This window comes from Carettochelys insculpta, chromosome 10, assembly GCF_033958435.1.
Source record: "Carettochelys insculpta isolate YL-2023 chromosome 10, ASM3395843v1, whole genome shotgun sequence".
Classification (NCBI taxonomy): Eukaryota; Metazoa; Chordata; order Testudines; family Carettochelyidae; genus Carettochelys; species Carettochelys insculpta.
Genome location: NC_134146.1, coordinates 47406740 through 47426061, shown reverse-complemented (window position 1 = coordinate 47426061; position 19322 = coordinate 47406740). Strand labels below are relative to the sequence as shown.

The 19322-nt window shown below is 42.2% G+C and overlaps 1 protein-coding gene across 2 annotated transcripts in view; it reads left to right on the top strand.

The window, feature by feature from the left end:
* DIS3L2 (DIS3 like 3'-5' exoribonuclease 2) overlaps positions 1 to 19322 on the top strand; it is a 256171-nt gene that overhangs the window by 18232 nt on the left and 218617 nt on the right. For both annotated transcript variants that reach the window (XM_075004083.1, XM_075004085.1), the window contains exons 3-5: positions 8845 to 9003; positions 9292 to 9434; positions 15971 to 16024. In XM_075004083.1, the coding sequence (XP_074860184.1) occupies positions 8845 to 9003; positions 9292 to 9434; positions 15971 to 16024 (356 nt within the window). The remainder of the gene's footprint in view (positions 1 to 8844; positions 9004 to 9291; positions 9435 to 15970; positions 16025 to 19322) is intronic.

Here is a 19322-nt window from a genome sequence, read left to right as displayed (position 1 = left end):
CCCCCCCACTGAGCCCTATCCTTGCCCTACATCCAGATGCCTCCAGCTTAACTCCAACCACCTTCACCAGGATCCCCCTGCAGAGACCTATTACTGTTGCACCTGGAACCTATTAAGCAAGCTCCTGTGCATCCAGATCCCTCTGTGCCCGGATCCCCCACTGAGCTGCCTGCGTCAAGATTGTCCCACACAGAACCCTTTCAACCTTCCCCTGGATCTCCCCAGACGAAGCCCCTCCACACTCGGATCCTGCCTTGCTGAGCCTGCCTGGTGCACCTGGAATGGCTGGGCAGGGCCCTGGGATGTTTCTGGGGCCCCATTCTTATGCTGTGTTAGGGTTGGGTGTAGCCTCACTGCTGTGTCTGTGTGCGTGGTTGTGTGTGTGTGGGGGGGGGAGCTATGCAGTGATCTCTCACCTTTGTGCAACCAGCGGCCTGTGCTTCCCACTGCCATGCAGGAGTCTCCACAGATGACCAATAAACTTTGGAGAATTTTGCAAAATTTTAAAATATTGGGCATAGATCTTTTTATTTTTTGGCACAGAATGGCCTCAGGAGAAATTACTGACCTCTTGTATTTACCCCACCTACTAAAGGGTGTGGTAAAATGTGTTGGTATATTTCTTTCTGAAGATCATTATCAAAGACCTCTTAAATCAATGACACAGCCGAAGCTTGGTGGGCTTGTAGGCAAGTTATAATGGGGCTGAATTTACAGGTAGTACGGCAGGTGACTTTAAAAATGACTCTGTCACTGTGACTGATTAATGCACAATTCTGCTTGACATGGCTTATTGTCATTATCTTTTTCTCTTGGTACAGAACTCTTAATTTCTCATCAGCTTTATTAACAGTTGTCTTGTTTTTTCCCCCCCACTTCTTTTAAATAAACAAACTAACTACTTGTCTGTTATCCTTTGAAAGACATTTAATCTCTCAAATCCTTAAAATATTTTACAAAACATAACTAGTTAGTCCCTTTTAACTTTCTAGAATCAGTGTTTGTACTGACATAAGGCATCTTTGAGATCTCTTCATTGGAGTTTGCTGTTCTTTCCATTGTACAGCTTAATTTAGTGACTTGATGCCAGGTGCTATAATAGTAACTACAATGCTGTGAGATTGGGAATTGGTAATTTAGTTATGTAATATGTCAGCTATTGGAGGCCTCTGTAAAACAGATTAAAAGTTGTGTAACAAACTTTATAAACTTCACCTTTTTACAAGCGGCAAAATATTAAAGAGTTTTGAGATTCCTGGGGCATGAGAAAATATCAAAGTGGCTTTTAAATTGTCATTTTGTTTAAGCAAATGAACTTGCACAGGGACTTCAATATTACTGTATTGTGTGCAATATAAAAAAGCCCTGGGCAGATGTTATATGTGACCAGCATAATTGGTGAAATGCATGTGGCTGACCTTTAAGCATTAGCATTATCTCGGAGAACTGGTAGGAGAAACCACAGGAGTCGGGAATAGTTTTTACTGGAAATGGAATCAGAGAACTGGGTATTGTTGCTGATTCTGATTGCCTCTTGGGTAGATGAATGTTCTGAAGAGCATTTCAGGTAGGTGGTGTAATTGAGTATTAGGAAACATTTCTTTATGCTAAATGAGGGCAAAGCAGCAGGAAATACGCCCTCAACGTAACACTTGGATATGGCTGTAGGTAGAAAACAGCAGAGCACAAAAAAAGGACTTGTGACTGCTGAGCTTTGCCTAGTTTGTACTTGTCATCAGCATATGTTAAATTGTCTTAGTGTAAACAGAACTTATAGTGGTAAAGAAGTGCCCTTGATGGTGTGGTTTATGCTGGGTCAGTGAGTGAGGTAAACTGTAGTCTCAAAAGCACTTTTATATAGCTATAAATGTATCTGCACTAGCACTTACGCTCGTACCGAAAAGCTTCCAAAGAAGAAGAAAAAGTAAACCCCTGACGTTGCTTTACCAGCAACATTTCTCATGTAGCCAGGCCTTAGTGTTGTGCTTTTAGAAAAGTGTAACTATGCTCCAGTTGGCAGAATGGAACTTAGTTCTGGAGGGTGTGTATGTTCCTTTGTTTGCAAAGGGAGGACATAAGCTCCACAATAAGCAATATAAGTTCGACGTCCACCTGAGGGCTTCTTAGTTGTCTTGACAGGAACCAGAAGACCAGCCCTCAGTTGCATAGGCTGTATTGTCTCAGCTTGGCCTTTCTGGGATGAGATGGTATCTGAGGGGGGTGGGTCCCAGTCTTGAGGGTTCCATTTTCATTTGGACCTTGATTTGTCGTGTGATACGATGTCCTCAGTTCATATCTCGCTTTTACAACTGAGAATCAATATAGGCTGTTGAGATTTCTTTCTTGCTTAACATAATTGTAACTTAAATAAGAGGCTAGGGGATACTCAGGTTTATGGTGCCAGAGCTTTTCTTATTGAATGGTGATTTGTGGTTGTTTGGTTGGCTGTATCCTGGTTTTTTGGTTCTGAAGATTGCATTCTGTTTTGCATGACAGTTGACATGCATTTTAGCTCCTGGGCATATTATCACAATGTTCTGTTGAACACATAGTTGGGTTGACTTCAAGAATTAAAGGCCAGAGAGCCTTTTGGAAGGGTTAGAGGCATATAGGTTTAAACCATCCAAATCTTTTGGAAATAAAGTGAAATACAGTAAACCCCCGAGATACACGCAGCTGAGTTGCGCGTGTCTTGGGTTAATGTGACTGCTGCCCCTGAGAGGAGCAGGGAAACCTGGGCTCCTGCCACTGACAGGAGAGGTTTCGCTGTTCCTGTTGGGACGCAACTGAGGGTCAGACTCTCAGCTGTCACCACTGGTAAGTTTCCTGGCTTTGCAAGCAGAGGGGAACTGGGAGCCTGGCTATGGCTCCTCTCCACTGGCTGGAGCCAGGAAACTGACCAGAGCTGGTGCCCTCATCAGCTTGCTGGCTCCTTCCAGTTGCATGGAAATTTGACTTTTGTAGGTGTTGCAAGAAGGCAACCTCCCGCGTAAGTCGGGTGTCTACTGTAGTGTAGAAATATGGACAGCCATTTAATAACTATGCGTTGAAAGAGTCTCATTACCTGATAACAGTTCTTCTGCATTTTATAAGTTCTTAGGAGCCGCTTCTGTGTACTTTCAAATTTATATTAACTGGGACAATTAAGGCTTTTTGAAAGCTTCCCTGTATATACCTAGATTATGGTGTAATACTGGGAACCATGAAAACTTCCTGTTTAGAGCAGACGCAATGGACTGGGCTGATCTACAGTACTGACATACTGTTGAGAGGTGTGAAAAATCCACACCCCTGAACAATGTACTAATACTGAACTAATCCCCCCATGCAGATAGTGCTATATCAGCAGGAGAGCTTATTCCACTGACTTAGCTACTGCTTCTTGTGCAGGTAGATAAAGTATACTGATGGGAGAGCCCTGTTTTGTCTTAGGCTTGGTTTTTACTAGACCTTACAGTCGACTGCAGATACATAATTCTAGCTATGGCAATTGTTGTAGCTAGATTCGACGTATCTGCATTTGACTTGAAAGTCTGTCCTCACTGACTCCTGTCAGCCTCCCTTGTTCCTCGCAACAGGAGTACAGGGGTTTGACTGTTGACATCAGAGAGGTCAATTTTGCAACTCTTTCCCAGAGTGAGTATAGACATGCCCTTAGAGTGTTCTCCTTAAAGCTGCATTAATGCCCTGTCTAAGTGTAGACCTGCCAGAAGAGAGGGTTGTTACCTAGTCACGGAAGGAAGTAATAATTGGTGGAATTCTGTTGGAAGAGTTATTGAACAATAGAGCATATTGTTCTTTTCTAGTGTTTCAACATCAAACCATTTAAAAATCTGAAAGGAACAACTTAATGTTGCGATAGTGGATAGTAGAAGTGAATTCTTTTGGAGTTTTACCTGTAACCATGCAGAGTTGTTATGAGGGGCTCAGCTGGTTCTGTTCACCTTCAAAGGATTGGGTTACAAATGTAAATAACTGCAATGTAAGCAAAGCTGAGAGTTCAGATAAAGGCGGTGCTTTTAGCTGATAGGTTTTGAAAAAGAAAGGGGGTACTATAGCTGTTATGCTGTGATCTGGTCAGATCTGCCAATTGAAGCATGATTCTGTTGGTTCCTGAATGGGAGGTCTCTCAGGAATGCACATGTGCTGTTGGTGATTAGTAGGTTATGTTTTCCTTTGAGTTGGTAGTGTTTTAAGGGACACTAGGTTGATATAATCACCATCTTTTCCAGGAATCTTAAACTTAAGATCCTGATACTTTGTATGAATTAAAAATCTTATGGTGCTTTTTTTAAGCTAAGGGAGTTAACCCCAGTGGCTTGGCTAAATTCCACTTTAAATAATCATATTTTGCTTCTCTGAATAGCACTTGCAGTTTTCACTGGCTGCAGTAAAAAACCTAGGGCATGTCCACACTTACACTCTATTGACAAGACTATTGTAATTCACCAGTGCTGAACTACACCCACCCCCTCTCCCCCCAGCCCTGGGAATGGCAAAGTTTTGCATGGCAAGTGAAAGTGTGAACGCTGCTTTGCTGTTAGGAACACTCTCCGGCCAACAAAGAAAAACCTCCTCGTTGTGGGTGGGAGTGGAAAAAATTGGCCAGTAAAAGTGCCGCCGGTGTTCTCACACACTGACTTTTAGCAACAAGGCCTTGTCAACCCAGCCTTGTCACTAAAAGCTGTGCAGTATATTTTTGCTAAACTATTGAGTGGTGGTGTTTGTGATGTTAATGGGCGTAATCACGCCCACACCTTGCATTTGCACACAGGTATTTAGAACAACAGTCTTAACTGCTGAGTTGGTCTCAATAGATCTTCAGTCCAGAAAGAAAATGTAAAATCGTTATTGTAAGGCAGATACTAGGGAGACCTGCACAGAAGTGACCAAGGGCATGTCTAGCCTGAAACTTTTTTCCTTGGGGAAAAAACCTTTTTTCCACTCCGCCCCTTCGCCCCAGGTGTTCAGAAAGCCAAGCGGGGTAATTCAAGATAAGAGGGCTTTTCCCAAGGAATATTTACTCCAGCTCTGCGAACGATTTTTGCCAATGTCCCCCTCCCTTTCAAAGTTGAAAAGGAATGTGCATGACAAAGCACAGCTACTGTTCACTCATGTAAAGGCTCCTTTTGCAATGCTGTGTCTGTGAACTGTGGCTGTAAATGAGAACTCTCCATTTCACAAAGCTGTGGCTGTGTGAATGTGATTTTCTGACATTACTTCTTTAAACATTACGGGTGCATCTACGCTTGAATTCTTCTGTCGAAAAGGTATGCAAATGAGGTAAATTGAAAGTGCAAATGAGGTGTAAATGTGCATATTTGTTGCCTCATTTACATATTCTAATTTTGAAAGAGCTTCTTTCGAAAGAAGAAAGCCAGTGTAGATGCTGCTCTTTTGAAAGTAAACCTCATCTTCAAAAGATTCCTTTTTCCCATTAAATGAAGGGAAGAAGGATTCTTTCAAAGATGGGTTTACTTTCAAAAGAGCAGCCTCTACATTGGCTTTCTTCTTTTGAAAGAAGCCCTTTTGAAATTTGAATATGCAAATTAGATGTAAATATGCAAATTCAGGTCTATTTGCCTTTTCAATTTACCTCATTTGCATACCTATTTCGAAAGAGGAATGCAAGTCTTGACGCATCCTAGAAGGTCAAAATAAAGAACATTGAAAAGAAGCTGCATTGTAGACATAGCCTAAGTTGGTTTTACTTTACTCTTTTTAGTTATTTTGGTGCAAAACTGTTTTTGGACAGTATAAGTATCCTATCTGGATTCCTGTAGATTTGTAAAGTCAGTTTGGCTCTGTCTACATTAGCCAAAAACTTCGAAATGGCTGTGCAAATGGTCATTTCGAAGTTTACTAATGAAACGCTGAAATAGATATTCAGCGCCTCATTAGCATGTGGGCGGCTACAGCACTTCGAAATTGACGCGGCTCATCCAGACGGGGCTCCTTTTCAAAACGACCCCGCCTACTTCGAAGTCCCCTTGTTCCTATGAGCAGATAGGAATAAGGGGACTTCAAAGTAGCCGGGGTCCTTTTGAAAAGGAGACCTGTCTGGACGAGCCGCATGGTGGTGAGCCGCGTCAATTTCGAAGTGCCGTGGCCGCCCACATGCTAATGAGGCGCTGAATATGTATTTCAGCGCTTCATTAGTAAACTTCGAAATGGCCATTTCGAAGTTTTTGGATAGTGTAGATGTAGCCTTTATGTTAAATCACTGTTGTACGCTTTTATTTTGAAGTAAGGCAAAATTTTGTTGTACCAAAGTAAGAAAAAATTAAAACTTTCATATGTTGTAAGGATAGAAAGAACCATTGTGATGATCTAGTCTGACGTTCTGCATAATATTATCCATAGAATTTCATCAGTGATTCCTGTGTAAAGCTCATAACTTCTGGTGGAGCTAGACCAGTGATGGGCAGCCAAGGCTGGTGAATGGACTGCGTGAATGGCCCTCCAGCTCAGTGGGTTGTAAGACTGAAAGTGGGCATGTGCAATAATCATGACCCCAAGAATAAGATTAAATACATTCTCATTCTTTATCAGGCCCTTTCAGCACATTCTTAAGGGGAAAATTAAATTACAGGCAAAAGTGACGCAAAGCAATGGGAGAGCATAGCTCTCACAATGTTGTGTGCAAACAGCATGCACCTGATACATGCTTTAAGTGGGTATTACTTCTCATTTTGCCAGGGGCTGCTCAACCCTCACCTCTGCTGCAGGCCCCACCCCCACTTCATTTCTTCCCTCAACCCCTCACCAGATCTCTTCCTTGCCTCCTCCCCTGACCCTGGCCCATCCCTTCTCTTCCAACTTCCACCCAGCATTCCTGGAGTGCCGTGAACTGGCTGATTTGCGCTTCATTTCTGCTGCTCCCTGTCCCTCTCTGAGCTTGAATGACACCAGTCAGCTGACGGACAGGTCTCTGGAAGTGCTGGGAAGGAAGGGGAGGAGTAGGTGACTGCAGGGCCCCTTGCACAAGAGAGGCACAGGGGGAAGGGGCAGTGGAGAGGTGCAAAGGGCCGTACGTAGAACACCAATGGGCCTGTGGGCCGCGGGTTGCCCACCCTTGAGCTAGAGCATGTATTTCAGTGAGAGATGCCCAATGATGATTTAAAAGACTTCAGGTGGTGAACAATCCATTGCTTCTCCTCAGTAGGTTGTTCCTTCTTGAAACAGTCTTTTATGTACTTGAATGCTGTTCTTGTGTTCTCGCTGTCTTCTCTTCTCCAGACTGAAAAAGTCCATTTTCTAAATCTTTCTTCCTAGATTAAGTTTCCTAGACCTTTAAACATGTTTGTTCTCATTTTTGTTACTCCACAGGTTTCCTGTTCACTTTGGGATCTAATTCATGGTTATTGTTCTTGTTTTTAAACTCTTCATAGACCTGCCTGAGCCACCCTCAGAGGTTGTCTGTCTTTTTCTCCTCTGCTCCCCTACCAGAGGCCGTGCCCCTCAGTTTGGCACTTTTGATGTTGAAGCTACTTGCAGCAGTTGCAAAGGAACACCTTCTTTGTATCTCAGCATCTCATTCAATTCACTGCTGAACAGGTTTTTTTTTCCTGCCTTGCTTATACCTCTCATGTCTCTTTTTTCTGCCGTTCTTTAACTCGTTACAGTATTTTGAGTGTCTGTTTGTTAAACATGTCATACGCAGTATAATTTTATTGTGCCTTGGATAGACTGTGAACAAAGTAAGTTGTCCACGGTACATTTCCAGACTTGTAAGTACAGGCTTGGATCCTGGGCCTGTAGCCAGTAGGGTCCGGAAGGCAAAGCTGTGATGACATGTTCAGCATCCAGGTGGAGGGCAAAGGGGCAGCTGCATTGCCTCACATTCCAATCTGCTGATCCAAGAAACAGCATTGGCATAAACTTTGGAAGCTGCCGTTTGTTCTCCTGGCTTTAGGGGCCTGAGGTGACGTCAGGAAGGGAAAGGGTGGGTCTTTGTGCAGGTTGAACCTCTCTTATCTGGCACTCTTGGGACCTGATCAGTGCCGGATGAGGAAAATTGCTGGACTGTGGGAGGTCAATATCGTCTGGCAGCATTACAAACACTTCCACGGCTTACTGGGCTCTTAGAAGATATTTAGTGCGTAAATGCAACTAAATAAAAGCACAAAACTCCGAAAGCCAGGACTTGTGGCTGGAAACAAACTTTATGGGACCATGGGAAACTTGGCCACACCCATGATAAATGGTCATCCAGCTAACTAAAATCATGCTGAATTATGGATGTTGCTGGATGAGAGAGTTCTGGATTAGAGAGGTTGGAGCTGTAGAATATTTACTTATGACTATGGCCTGTTCTGAGTGAGCTGGACATGTGGGGTCATGGCTTTGCGTTCTTAATGTCTGTAATTGTACAGAGACCTGAGTCAGTTCTTCAGAACATTCCTTGGGTAGCCACAGGACTTAGTTATCCCAAAACGTTTTAGTTTGCTTTTGAAATTCTATTCTCTTATGTTGTTAATAGACTTTCAAGTGAATTTACATTTCATGATTAGCTGAGAGTTTGATGAGTGGAGTTGGCTGGATTGAGAAGTTCTTTGAAAATTTTGGTTCTGTTTAGGAATTTTTAGAGTTTAGTTTGTAGTGAAATAAATTAAAGGTGGAACTAAGAGGTGTGAAAGGCCAAGATTACAGTGCACGTTAACTCCTTGAAAGAAAGACGTAGTCAAGATGACCTTTCTTTTGAGGAGAGAACATAGCACATAAGTGTAACATTTACTTTGATTTGCTGAGAACATGAGTACAGCAAAAGTGGGTCATTTTCTTTTTTGTCTTTTTTCTTTTCTGTTTTTTTTTTTTAAATTACAAACCTGTGTTTGATTGCAGGTGGAGACAAGAGAAGCTTTGCAAGAACCCGAAACAACTCAGAATCAACCAGAGCTCCCCAGAATTTGGATAGGAAGAGGCAACTCTCGGAATCACAGGCAGACACAATGAACAGTTCAGACTGTCGAATAAACCCTAAAAAACTGGGGACTCCCAGAGGTATCGAAACCAAGTGGGCGCACACTTCAGAAACAAGCTGATTTGAAATGCATGCTCGGGCAGGGTAAAGGAGGGGATGGGGTGAAGTGGAGCTGTAAAAGGCTGTTGATTATTTGCGAGATATGATATCTCAAGTCTTGTGGTATTATGTTGTAATGTGATGGTATTCCAGGCAAGTTGCTCTCAATGATTCAGTCTGGAGTACAAAGCCTCCTTGTGACTACTGTTAAAATACACATCCTGACCTGGGTGACAAAGGTAATAATGTTTGTGGATTTGTATTTGCAGGAGAGCCCCATGCTGCTGTCTCTACACCAGGCGATAGAAAGAATTGGAATAAAGCCATCAGAGGGAGGAAGAAGAATGTATTTGAAGCCTACATGTCAAAGGAAGATGTTGCAGCAGGATTGAAAAGAGGAGAGCTTATTCAGGTGCCCAGAACATTACATGATATTGCTCTTTTGCTGTAGATAAGCCTGTGAAAATAGCACGTTCAGATAATATATTGGCAGTTTTCAGTACGGTGAGTTTGTGTTATTTGGGGATATTAGAAGGAAGGGTTTCTCGTAGGCATTTGCTCCCTTTCTGTGTCTCAGTTATGAGTGCGTTTGCGTGCATGTGAGCAAGAGAAGGGGAAAGTGAAGCCTGAGGTGGCTCTCTGTGTGCTTAGGACCTGGAAGTGCCTGAGCCTCAGTGCAAAGTACTGTAAGACAATAGAACTAGTTAAACTATTAGGGCACAGGGTCATGCAGTATCTTTGATTCTTTTTCATGATGTTTCCTTCATGGACCTTCACTCTTAGGCATTGGCCCCCAAACTTTTGAGGGTTGCTCCCCCATATTTCTGTGTGCCCCTGCCTCATCCGGTGTGTGTGTGTGTGTGTGTGTGGAGGCAGAACAAGAATAAAAGGGCTGAGGCTGGGTCCACAGCTGGGAGTGAGTTTAGGGCTGTGAACAGGGCTGGGGAGGGAGCAAGGGCCAAAGCTGCAGGTGGAAGCAAACCTGCAGCTGGGCCATGGTAAGGGCTGGTGACTGGTTTGGCTCCACTCCTGCCCCAAACTTGGCAGTTGGATCCCTGACCAGGTACAGCGCCATGCTGAGGCCACGCATAGCAGAGCACAGGGTGTGGCTGGGTGGAGCGGTCTGCACCCCTCTAGGGGGGCTAGCCCTTGTCCCAAATTTTTTAAGTTTTGTGGTTTTAAACAGTTTTGTCACACTTCTTGTTACAAATATTTTCATCCAACTCTAACTGAAAAACATTTGAAATCAATGGTAAGGGTGCCATGGGATTAGGTTCTAAGACTGTTTCTCTTTGAAGCCCGATTTCTGATCACTTCTAGCTGTTGTAAAAGGGTTATACAGGGTCTCATAGCTGGTTTCAATTGTGGCCTCACAGTGGTTCCCAGGCCAGTAATCACAGACTCCCACACTTTGGAAACAAATACCCAGCGAAGGAACGGGAGCCGCCATTTGTTTATGTGCTTGTGTTGGAAAAATCCATTACAGTCCAGGGGCTGTAGATCTGCAAAGAAATAGGCAGAGGTCCAGAGTGGCCTTCAAGACTATTGGTTGACACACACTTTGGTACCACAGCTAGGTGATGGTAAATACAGAGACCAGTCATAGATCTTCCTCTGAGGTACATTGCAGCTCCAGAGGGTACAGGGCTCTACCAGACGGTTGCTGATACCTGAGAACTCGTGTGAGGGGATGTACCGCAGGCTGTAGTATTCTATCAGAAGAAGCCTCTCCCCTCTATAAATGTGTTCATATTCATTCATATGTTTCTCTGACAAAAAGCTTTGTGTGGCTTATTAGGGTTGTGGTGCAGCCAATCATCCAGTTCTCTGGCTTTGTCTTTCTCTGTCATCCAATTCTCAATCTGAGGGAAACTACTGAAACTGGAATCTGGACTTGATGAGCAGCAGATGCAGAGCTGAGTATCTCCTCACAAACAAAGCAGCCCCAAACCTTTCTCAATGGTGTCGTAGCAGTAACCACCAAGGGCTTCAAATACGTATTGAACTGGAAGGGTGAAAGGATAAGACCCTTGGAGACCTTGTATATGGGAGCCTTGGTAGATGTACAGATATTCAGCACTACTCTTTGAGATCTTTGAGGGAGAAAGGAACTTATTGAAGCCACTCCATTCGTCCCTAAAAGGAAAATATCAGAACACCATGAGAGCACACAGTGATTACTAGTGAATACAGTGCTTTGGGAAGAAGTCATCCAGGAATCAATGTCAGTGGCTTAGGCCAAGGCATTTCCTTTCCCCCCAGTAATGTGAATGCGTGGATGAATAGTAGAACTTTCGAGAACATTCTGGAATCTCATTGGGTTGATGAATGTCTGAGGGTAGAACATAGCAGTATGTTTGTCCTCTCAACAGGATCAAGGAAAGACCAAGATCTCAAGTCTGAGGAGATGATTGGTCTGTGGCATTATAATTTAACAAAATATGCCAGAAGATCCTAGCTATTGTGACCACTGGCATGAACTGGAGACCAACTGGAAATAATTCTGTACCTTCCATAGAGGCTGTACAATTTCAAGTCTTTAAGACTTAGAAGTGTTTCTGTTTATGGGTGCTGAAATGATTCAGGAGTAGATGTCTCAGTGACCCCTGATGCTAGGTTTGTTACTCACATAGTGTGCTTAAGTAGGAAGTTGGATAAATAACATGACAACCAACAAGCAGTTATGTGGCACATAAGGTGCTACATGACTGCTTGTTGTTTGTGAAGCTACAGACTAACACAGCTACCCTCCTGAAACAAATAAATAGCATGGAGAGTTGTGGCTTACAGAATTCCCAGAGTTCCACTTGATCATGGGGCGCACTCAAATGAACCTGGCCACAAGAATGGACATCTGGGATCAGATGCTTATGATTCATGCATTTTCCCCTTCCCCTGTCTTCATGAGTAGAAGAGTACCTGGCAGGAGCAAACAGACCTGAGGTAGGGTTGTTGGAATCATCCACACAAGGTCTCAAGTCAAACAAGATTGGACACTTTCTCCATGGAAAGGTTGTAGATGTCTGTTGTGTATTAAACAGCATGAGCTGAAGGACCTTGTATCATCCTGCTGTGCATTAACTATCATTTTCAGGTTGAGAGTTGGGTGAAGAGACTATAGCTGCAGCACAAACAAGATTTCTGAGCACTAGCGATGGGGTTCATTTTGTAAGCACACTGATTTACAGAGACACTGACAAATGTTTGTCCAAACTACTTTTCTTTTGCAAGCAGTTTCTTTACAGGTGTGAAACTGGGGTTCCCTTATATAGTTTGTCAGTAAGTTTGTTTGTTTGTTTTTCTTTCTTTCTTTCTTTCTATCAATCAATCAATCAATCAATCAAAGCAGCCCTCAGCAATGGATTTGGACACTGCCTTTCTCTGCTTTCCACATACGTGGATCTGTGCCTGCTTGTTAGGATGTCTTATGTATAGCACTTGATTTTGGATATTTGAAGTTTTGTCTAAGTATCTCTCTGTTGCCTTGCATCTCTGGAAGAAGTGAGAAGTTGGAAAATCCTGAGGTTTTCTAACCTCTTAGGACAATTATTTAGTCTAAGGACTTTTTTTGGTGGGTGTGAGGTCATCCTGCACTATCAGGAGATGTTTGAAAAACCTTGCTGCAATCTGTTCCTCCCAAAATGCTGGCTGTGCTGACATAAAATCAGTGATAAATATAGCAGCCATTGTTTGCAAGTTACTGTAAAATAATACTGCTGGTGTGTGACATCATGAGACTGTTCAGCCAGCGCTTCAGCCCCTAATACACATATGAGAACAGTTGTTTGTTGCAGATGGGGAGAGTGACTGGTTCCAGATATGATATCACAGCGTGAAATGTACAACATTGTAAATAGGATTTTCATAGGCACAGATAATAGGGTCCATCTGCTGTCTAAGATAAACTTTGGGAGTTCCTTGCGTAAGGGAAAGAGCTAGAGGATGAAGAATTTTAATACTACTTGACATGAGAGTTCTGATGCTTGCTGTAATTACATAATACATGTCTCTCTTTTATATGTTAAATTTATTGAGATTTTGCTACTCAGGATGTTCCTACAAATCAGGCATTTGTGCACACAACTGGCTTGGCACCTTATTTGCTATATATGCAAAACCTGATTTTTCATGCTCACATTAGATATTTGCACATGACTCTCTGACAGGCTGTCCCTAACCGACCAAAGGAGTTACTTTTAATGGTTTCCGATTTGCTTCTGCATTGCTGGGGAGTTCCTCGGGACAGGAATTGACTATACATTGTAAAAGTGGTTCTCCCTCTTTGACCACCAGTAACTACCTTCTATCTCCAACTAGAAGCCAGGTGATTTGATGGCTGACTGCATCCTTGGAAAGAAGAATCCTTTTCTTCCACGGGGTGTTCTCTGTCCTAACAGGACTTTGTCTTCTTGCCACTGCCCTGGGATGTGCATGTGATGTTGCTAATCTCAGTATTAACCGTACAGTAAAATAAGGCCTAAAAGGACAGTTTGCCACAGAGTGCACAAATAAGACCTGAAGAATGAGGAGTGCCTTTGTCCTCGTGCTACTGGTGATTTCAAACTTGAAACCAACCAACTGGACAAATCACTTCACAAACTAGCAAATTGCTCCTTAAGCCTGTAATACTTTCATGTGCGAAGAGGTTATTTCCCTATATTCAGAGCACTTCCCAGACTACATTAATAATAATATGCTGCATTGAATTTATAGAGAAGCAGTTCCAGTGAGAGATTCCTATGATTGCTAAACACAGATGGAATATATTTCACATGAGTAATTGAAGACATTCCAAGTACATGGATGAAGAAACGCTTTAAAGTTTCAGATCAAAAGCAAAAGAATTTATTAATGCAATTGTAGTTAATACTGTCTCGTAAAGTAAAATTTAGTAAATATTTTAATTAGTCGTCTAAACTACAATTCCCAGGATGCTTTTGGAATTGAAATGTCAGCGTTCTGAAACAGCAATAACCCCCTGTTCAAGTGTACCTGTTTTCTCTTAACTCTGGAATGGTGACAGCGATCACTCATTGCCAAGTATGATCATAGCAGATGCCTGTGTGGGGCTTCTTTTAAAGTGGGGAGACCGGTGCACAGCAGTCACCAGACTGTCCTTGACAGGCAGAGGGTTTGAAACCAATGGCGCGCAAGCCACGACGATTGGAAATCCTTTATCAGCTGCAGCCGTCGTCTGCCGTCACAGCCATAACATTACGCAGCAGGTTCACCTCCATCGTACAGCTGTCCTCCATTCGCTTTGCCGTTGAGGACTTCTTCCATCACATGTTGTCCAGAACTTGAATCCTGGACCCTTCTGCCATGGATAATCCTAAGGGAATATATGACTCCAGGCAGCATTGCTGTCAGGGTCTTTGAAACACACAAGCCTCTCCACAACTACAAGGTGGTGATCCCTGGAGGAGACTCCGGAATATGGGGTTAGGAGAGAGTGAATACCCACTCTGATTTACTTGTTAATAAGTATACCTACATCTCTTATTGATGTTGGATCTCAAAACATTTATATTTGGAAAATTTTTTAAATTCTCCTCTTAAGAATTTCTTAGGACAGAGCTATTATTACTATTCATGTTAGTGGACAGTCCAAAAGTGTAGCTGGAGTTCTGTAAGGTTCTGGTCCTCAGCCAGGAGCACGTGTTGGAAGAAACCTTTCTCCTTCCTGGCCAGTCCATCCCCACGTCTCCCCAAAATATACAGTATAACTTTTAAAAGCAAAATCAATCTTGGGCCCCCTGAAATAAACAAAGTAAAAAAGTATCATCAAAACCAGAGACTGTTCTATTTGCTCTTCTTTCTGAACTACCATGGAGGCTGTTGAGGAGGAGGTAGGTGCTATGGAAGGAGAGGGTCTGGTTTCTTGGCTGTGGAAAGAACAGCAGAAGCAAAGGGCTTCATAAGGAACTGAACCATCATTTATTTGGTTTTGTTGGTGGGATGTATAACAGTGGAAAGGGAAATGTGGCATACTAGCATATCAGAGGTTGAAATGAGTAACATTTTGTGCATCTGTGTTAAAAATGCTGCAGATGGAGTTGAGCTTGGTTGTAGCACAAAACCCGAAAACAAGGAAATGTTGAATATCCAAGCTGAATTCCCTGCTTGTTTCCTTAATTCATAACACGTTTTGCCTGAAGAGCTTATACTGATGAGTCAGTCTTCACCCTGGCCTCCTCCTTCCATTCCCAATATTTCTGTAAGAGAATTCCGTTGAAGTTAAGCGTGCAGGCTATCATAGTCTGTTAGTCACACAAAGTCAGAATTTTTGTTTTTGTGAGTTTATATTGCAGATTTCATGGTTTTAGTACAACTCGCCCTGCTGTAGCAGGTAACTTGGATTTGGGCCAGGGTGCATCCTCTTATGTTTACTCAGTGCCTGGCACAATGGGCCCTGGCCTATGACTGTGGTTCCTAAGCAGTTTTGCAATATGAATAAAGATTCTGAATGCAAACACACTAACCAAGTTTAGTGTGTCATGCTCACGTCGTATGAAGAGCTGTGAATTTTCATTGAAATTAAAATATCCCAAGCATCTTAAAATTAGGAAAAATAAAATAATAATGGGCCTTTCAGTGCTCAGTAAAATTTGATATGCATGTCCTACTTGGAAAAGCCCTTTCTGGAGTACACTACACTGGTTTGTGGTATATTGGTTTACATAATCACATCTGAGACCCCAACCTGTAGCTGTTGGGGAGATTCAGAGTAAAGGAAGGGGATGCATGTAGGTAGATAGTAACACTAAATTGGATTGAAATGGTTCCAACACACAGGTACTAATCTCAACCTTTTAGGTTTGCAATTGAATTTCGTATGTATCTGCCGTGTTTCAAACAAAATATGTTATTTGTAGTCATCCAGTTTAACTAATACTACATAATACTTACATTCCAAAAAGTAATCTTGTGTCTTTTTTTTCAATTAAGGGACCCTTGAGAATAAATCCTAAGAAATACCATGAAGCCTTCGTTCCATCTCCAGTGAGTATAAATGATTTCTCTGGATTTCTTAAATTAATGTGGATGAAGATGGTAGTTGTATTGAGTAAGAAATGTCACTTTGTTTTGTGCAACAAGATGCACAAGTTAGAATACATTCAAATAAATGCTACAATACGTTGATAATGTGAAAAAACTTTGTTCTTAACACTGCAAAGTGCTATTTAATGTCTCTGCATTGATGAAACTGGGGACACTTATTTCTAATCCAAAGACACCAGCTGATCCCAGGTTTGAGGACCACCAGTTCGTGTAATTGTAATACCTTGGTCTATGGCTACGGAGGATTTATAGATTTTCCACTTATTTAACTTAATTTTTCCGGAACAAATATGCTGTCCGTTTTCAATCTGCTGCATGAGCTAATTCACAAAGTTGGTCCAAAGGAGCCATGCATGTTTCCTTCTAATGTGCCTGCTGTTATTTTCAAGCTCGTTCATTTGTGGACCCCTAAAAGTTTTAAGTGGAGGTACGGACCCCACTGGAAATTTTAGATAATAGTTAGCGGTTCCTCAGGCATGTGAAGACCAGAGATTAAAAACCACTGTTCTAAAGCAATGACAACGTTTCTTGGACACTTTAGATATAGTCTTTAGCTCATTGGCATTCATGGGCCACTGCTTCAAAACCACTGCTGTATAGCTTGGCTTGAGATTCACTGCTGTCACATAGGATCATTTCTTTACGTTGGCAATTCATTCAGTGGAAAGACTTGTTATTTTGAGGGCCTTTTTTAGGCCAGGTTACCTTGCGGCTGGTGTAGTTGAGGACAGTTATTTCATAGTGACTTGACTGAAGTTCTTCTCTAAATGTGACAATGTGTTTCGTACTGAATGAGGTCCTCTTTGGAGGTAGAGGAAAAAAAGGGCTTTGCTTAGACATTGATTTGTTGGTTTTGCTAATATCTTTGTTCCTTTTTGTGCATAATTCTTTTGGAGTCAGGATTGAAAGTCCAGAGATCTGTGTTAGCTTTTGTTGTCTGTCAGGCATCAAAAATTATCTTTAAGCCTCATTCCATAGAGACAGACTTGAGTTATTTGTGCTAAAGGAGAAGATTCTTGAGAATCGCTGGGGAGGAAATTCGTAATAGTGGTCTCTAGTGCTTCCTGAAACCGGCACTGACAGTATTGGTGTGTACATGGGAAATGTGCTCTCTGGTTGCTCTCTTGAATGAGGTAAGTGTAGACTGTGAAACCTATCCTACAAAACCACAAAACACAAGCTAAACATTAAGTCCAACTGTGTACACAAGCACAGAGCTCTATCCTTACTCCCACGGGTGCTTAGCTATTACCTCATGGTAAAGCAGATCACTCACAGTTTTGTGTTCTGGAATATAAAGGCACTGGGATGTTAGTTACGGGTTGCATTTCAGCCATCAGTCTGTTTTCTTCCTTAGTTAAATCATGCAAAAAGTACCACTGGCTGCCTTGTGCTTATTTTGGTTCAAGTGCAGCCATAGGTTACTTCAAGTCCCTCCGTGCATGAACTTCCAGACTACTATGCCTTGTCTTACTGATGAATGCCGAGTCAAGGTGAAGACAGTCTCATCAAAGCCTTCCATGGGGTGGACTTAAGCTATTATAACACTGCGTCCTATGCTCCAATCTTGACTGCTTCCAGGAGCTGTGATCGTTTGAATGGTGGAATTGTCATTTTGAAGAGTGAGACACTTGAACGCAAGAGACGGAGCTTTCTTGGCAGCTGGCCCACGTCTGCAGAACTTATTTCCGGAAGAGATTAGAATGACCACAAATCTCTCTGCTGTCAGCTAGAAATGTTGAAGGCTGCTACTGTTGTTTGGTGAAGGCTAGGTAGTAATAAAACATCTTGCTGAATGGGAGATGAGTGCAGAGAATGTGATCCTCTCACAAGCCGTAGTTTGTTCTGACACAATTGCAACCACTGCAATGTAAACGCTGCTCTAGAATGTAGGCCTTCGACGTGACCCCTGTACCAAGTTGCACCTGAAGCCCATTTTAATTACCCTGGTGATGCAAAAAGACGACTGTTTGGAGATTGGAGAATTGGTGTGGTGCGGGGAGGAGACAAAAATGTGAAATCATAGACACTTGGGAATGTGTGAATAAACCCGATAGACCACAGTTCTGAAGCACTAAGTAAGCAAATGTTGCATTTTTATGACACGTTAAAATATAAGCCACTCTAAACAGCTTTATGGTAGTGTTGGCCCATTCTTAATTACAGCGGCTCTAGCAGGCCCTGAAATAACTTGTGTTAAAATCTTTATATAAGAATAAATTGTTTAAAATGAGAGCTATTGGCTGCAAATCAAAAAAAGAAAATCCCTCCTTGCTTAGTCTAGCAGCATAGCTTCAGCTGGCTGGTAGTGTAATGCTTCTAGAGCTACTATTGGCAGATGGAGACATGACTTTTAATTTCTTTTGCCAAAAAAAAAAAAATGGTGCAGACAAGTTAACCCACCTCCCAACTTCCTTCTGGTTTGCAATGGAATTGTATGGCTAGTTAAAAGAAATCTTCTTAAAATGTGTCTTTGTATTCATGGAGGATGTGTTCATCAGTACTTGTTAGCCAGGATGGGTAAGAATGGTGTCCCAAGTCAGTTTTATACGTATATATGGTGGATTTTGTTCTTGGACTGGGGGGCAGGGAGAGAAGAGAAGTAGGACCATGTGTAAAAATCTGGCCTTTTGAAAAGAAAAGTTTCCAATTTGAATTATGTTGGTCCAACAGGCTTTGCAATTTTTCTGCATCTTGTCATGGGAGGCAGCTTTGACACAGCTGTTGAGCTGCTGCTGCTTTTCTTTCTAAGAGTGATTTGTTCGGTGAGAGGCTGGCCTCAATTTCACATGACAGCAATGTTCTACCTCTGTTATTTTGCTACAGGGGCAAAACAGAATACTTATGCAATACGATCTTAACCTGAAAAATCTATTAGGCCTTATTAGATAAGTTAACTGTTTTTTTCCAGAAGGCTGACTATAATGGTAATGCAGAGGATCTCTTATCAGATACTAGAGGACCGTGAGCACGTGTTTGAGGAAGTCTAATAAAACTCCAGTGTGTTTTAAGATATTAGTTCCCTTAAGGTTGGCTTTTTGTTGTAATGTTGAAAAAGATTATAAACTAAAGAAATCCACAGTTAACTTAGGCCTTAAAGCTGTGAAATGGAGATGAGGCTCCATGATAGGAGAATATTTCCCAATGTACAAGTTAATACTGGATGCTTGTATGGCTCTACAAGTTGATGGTGTTCTGCAACCATCCTCACTCAATTGTCAGCTTGCTGACATACAAC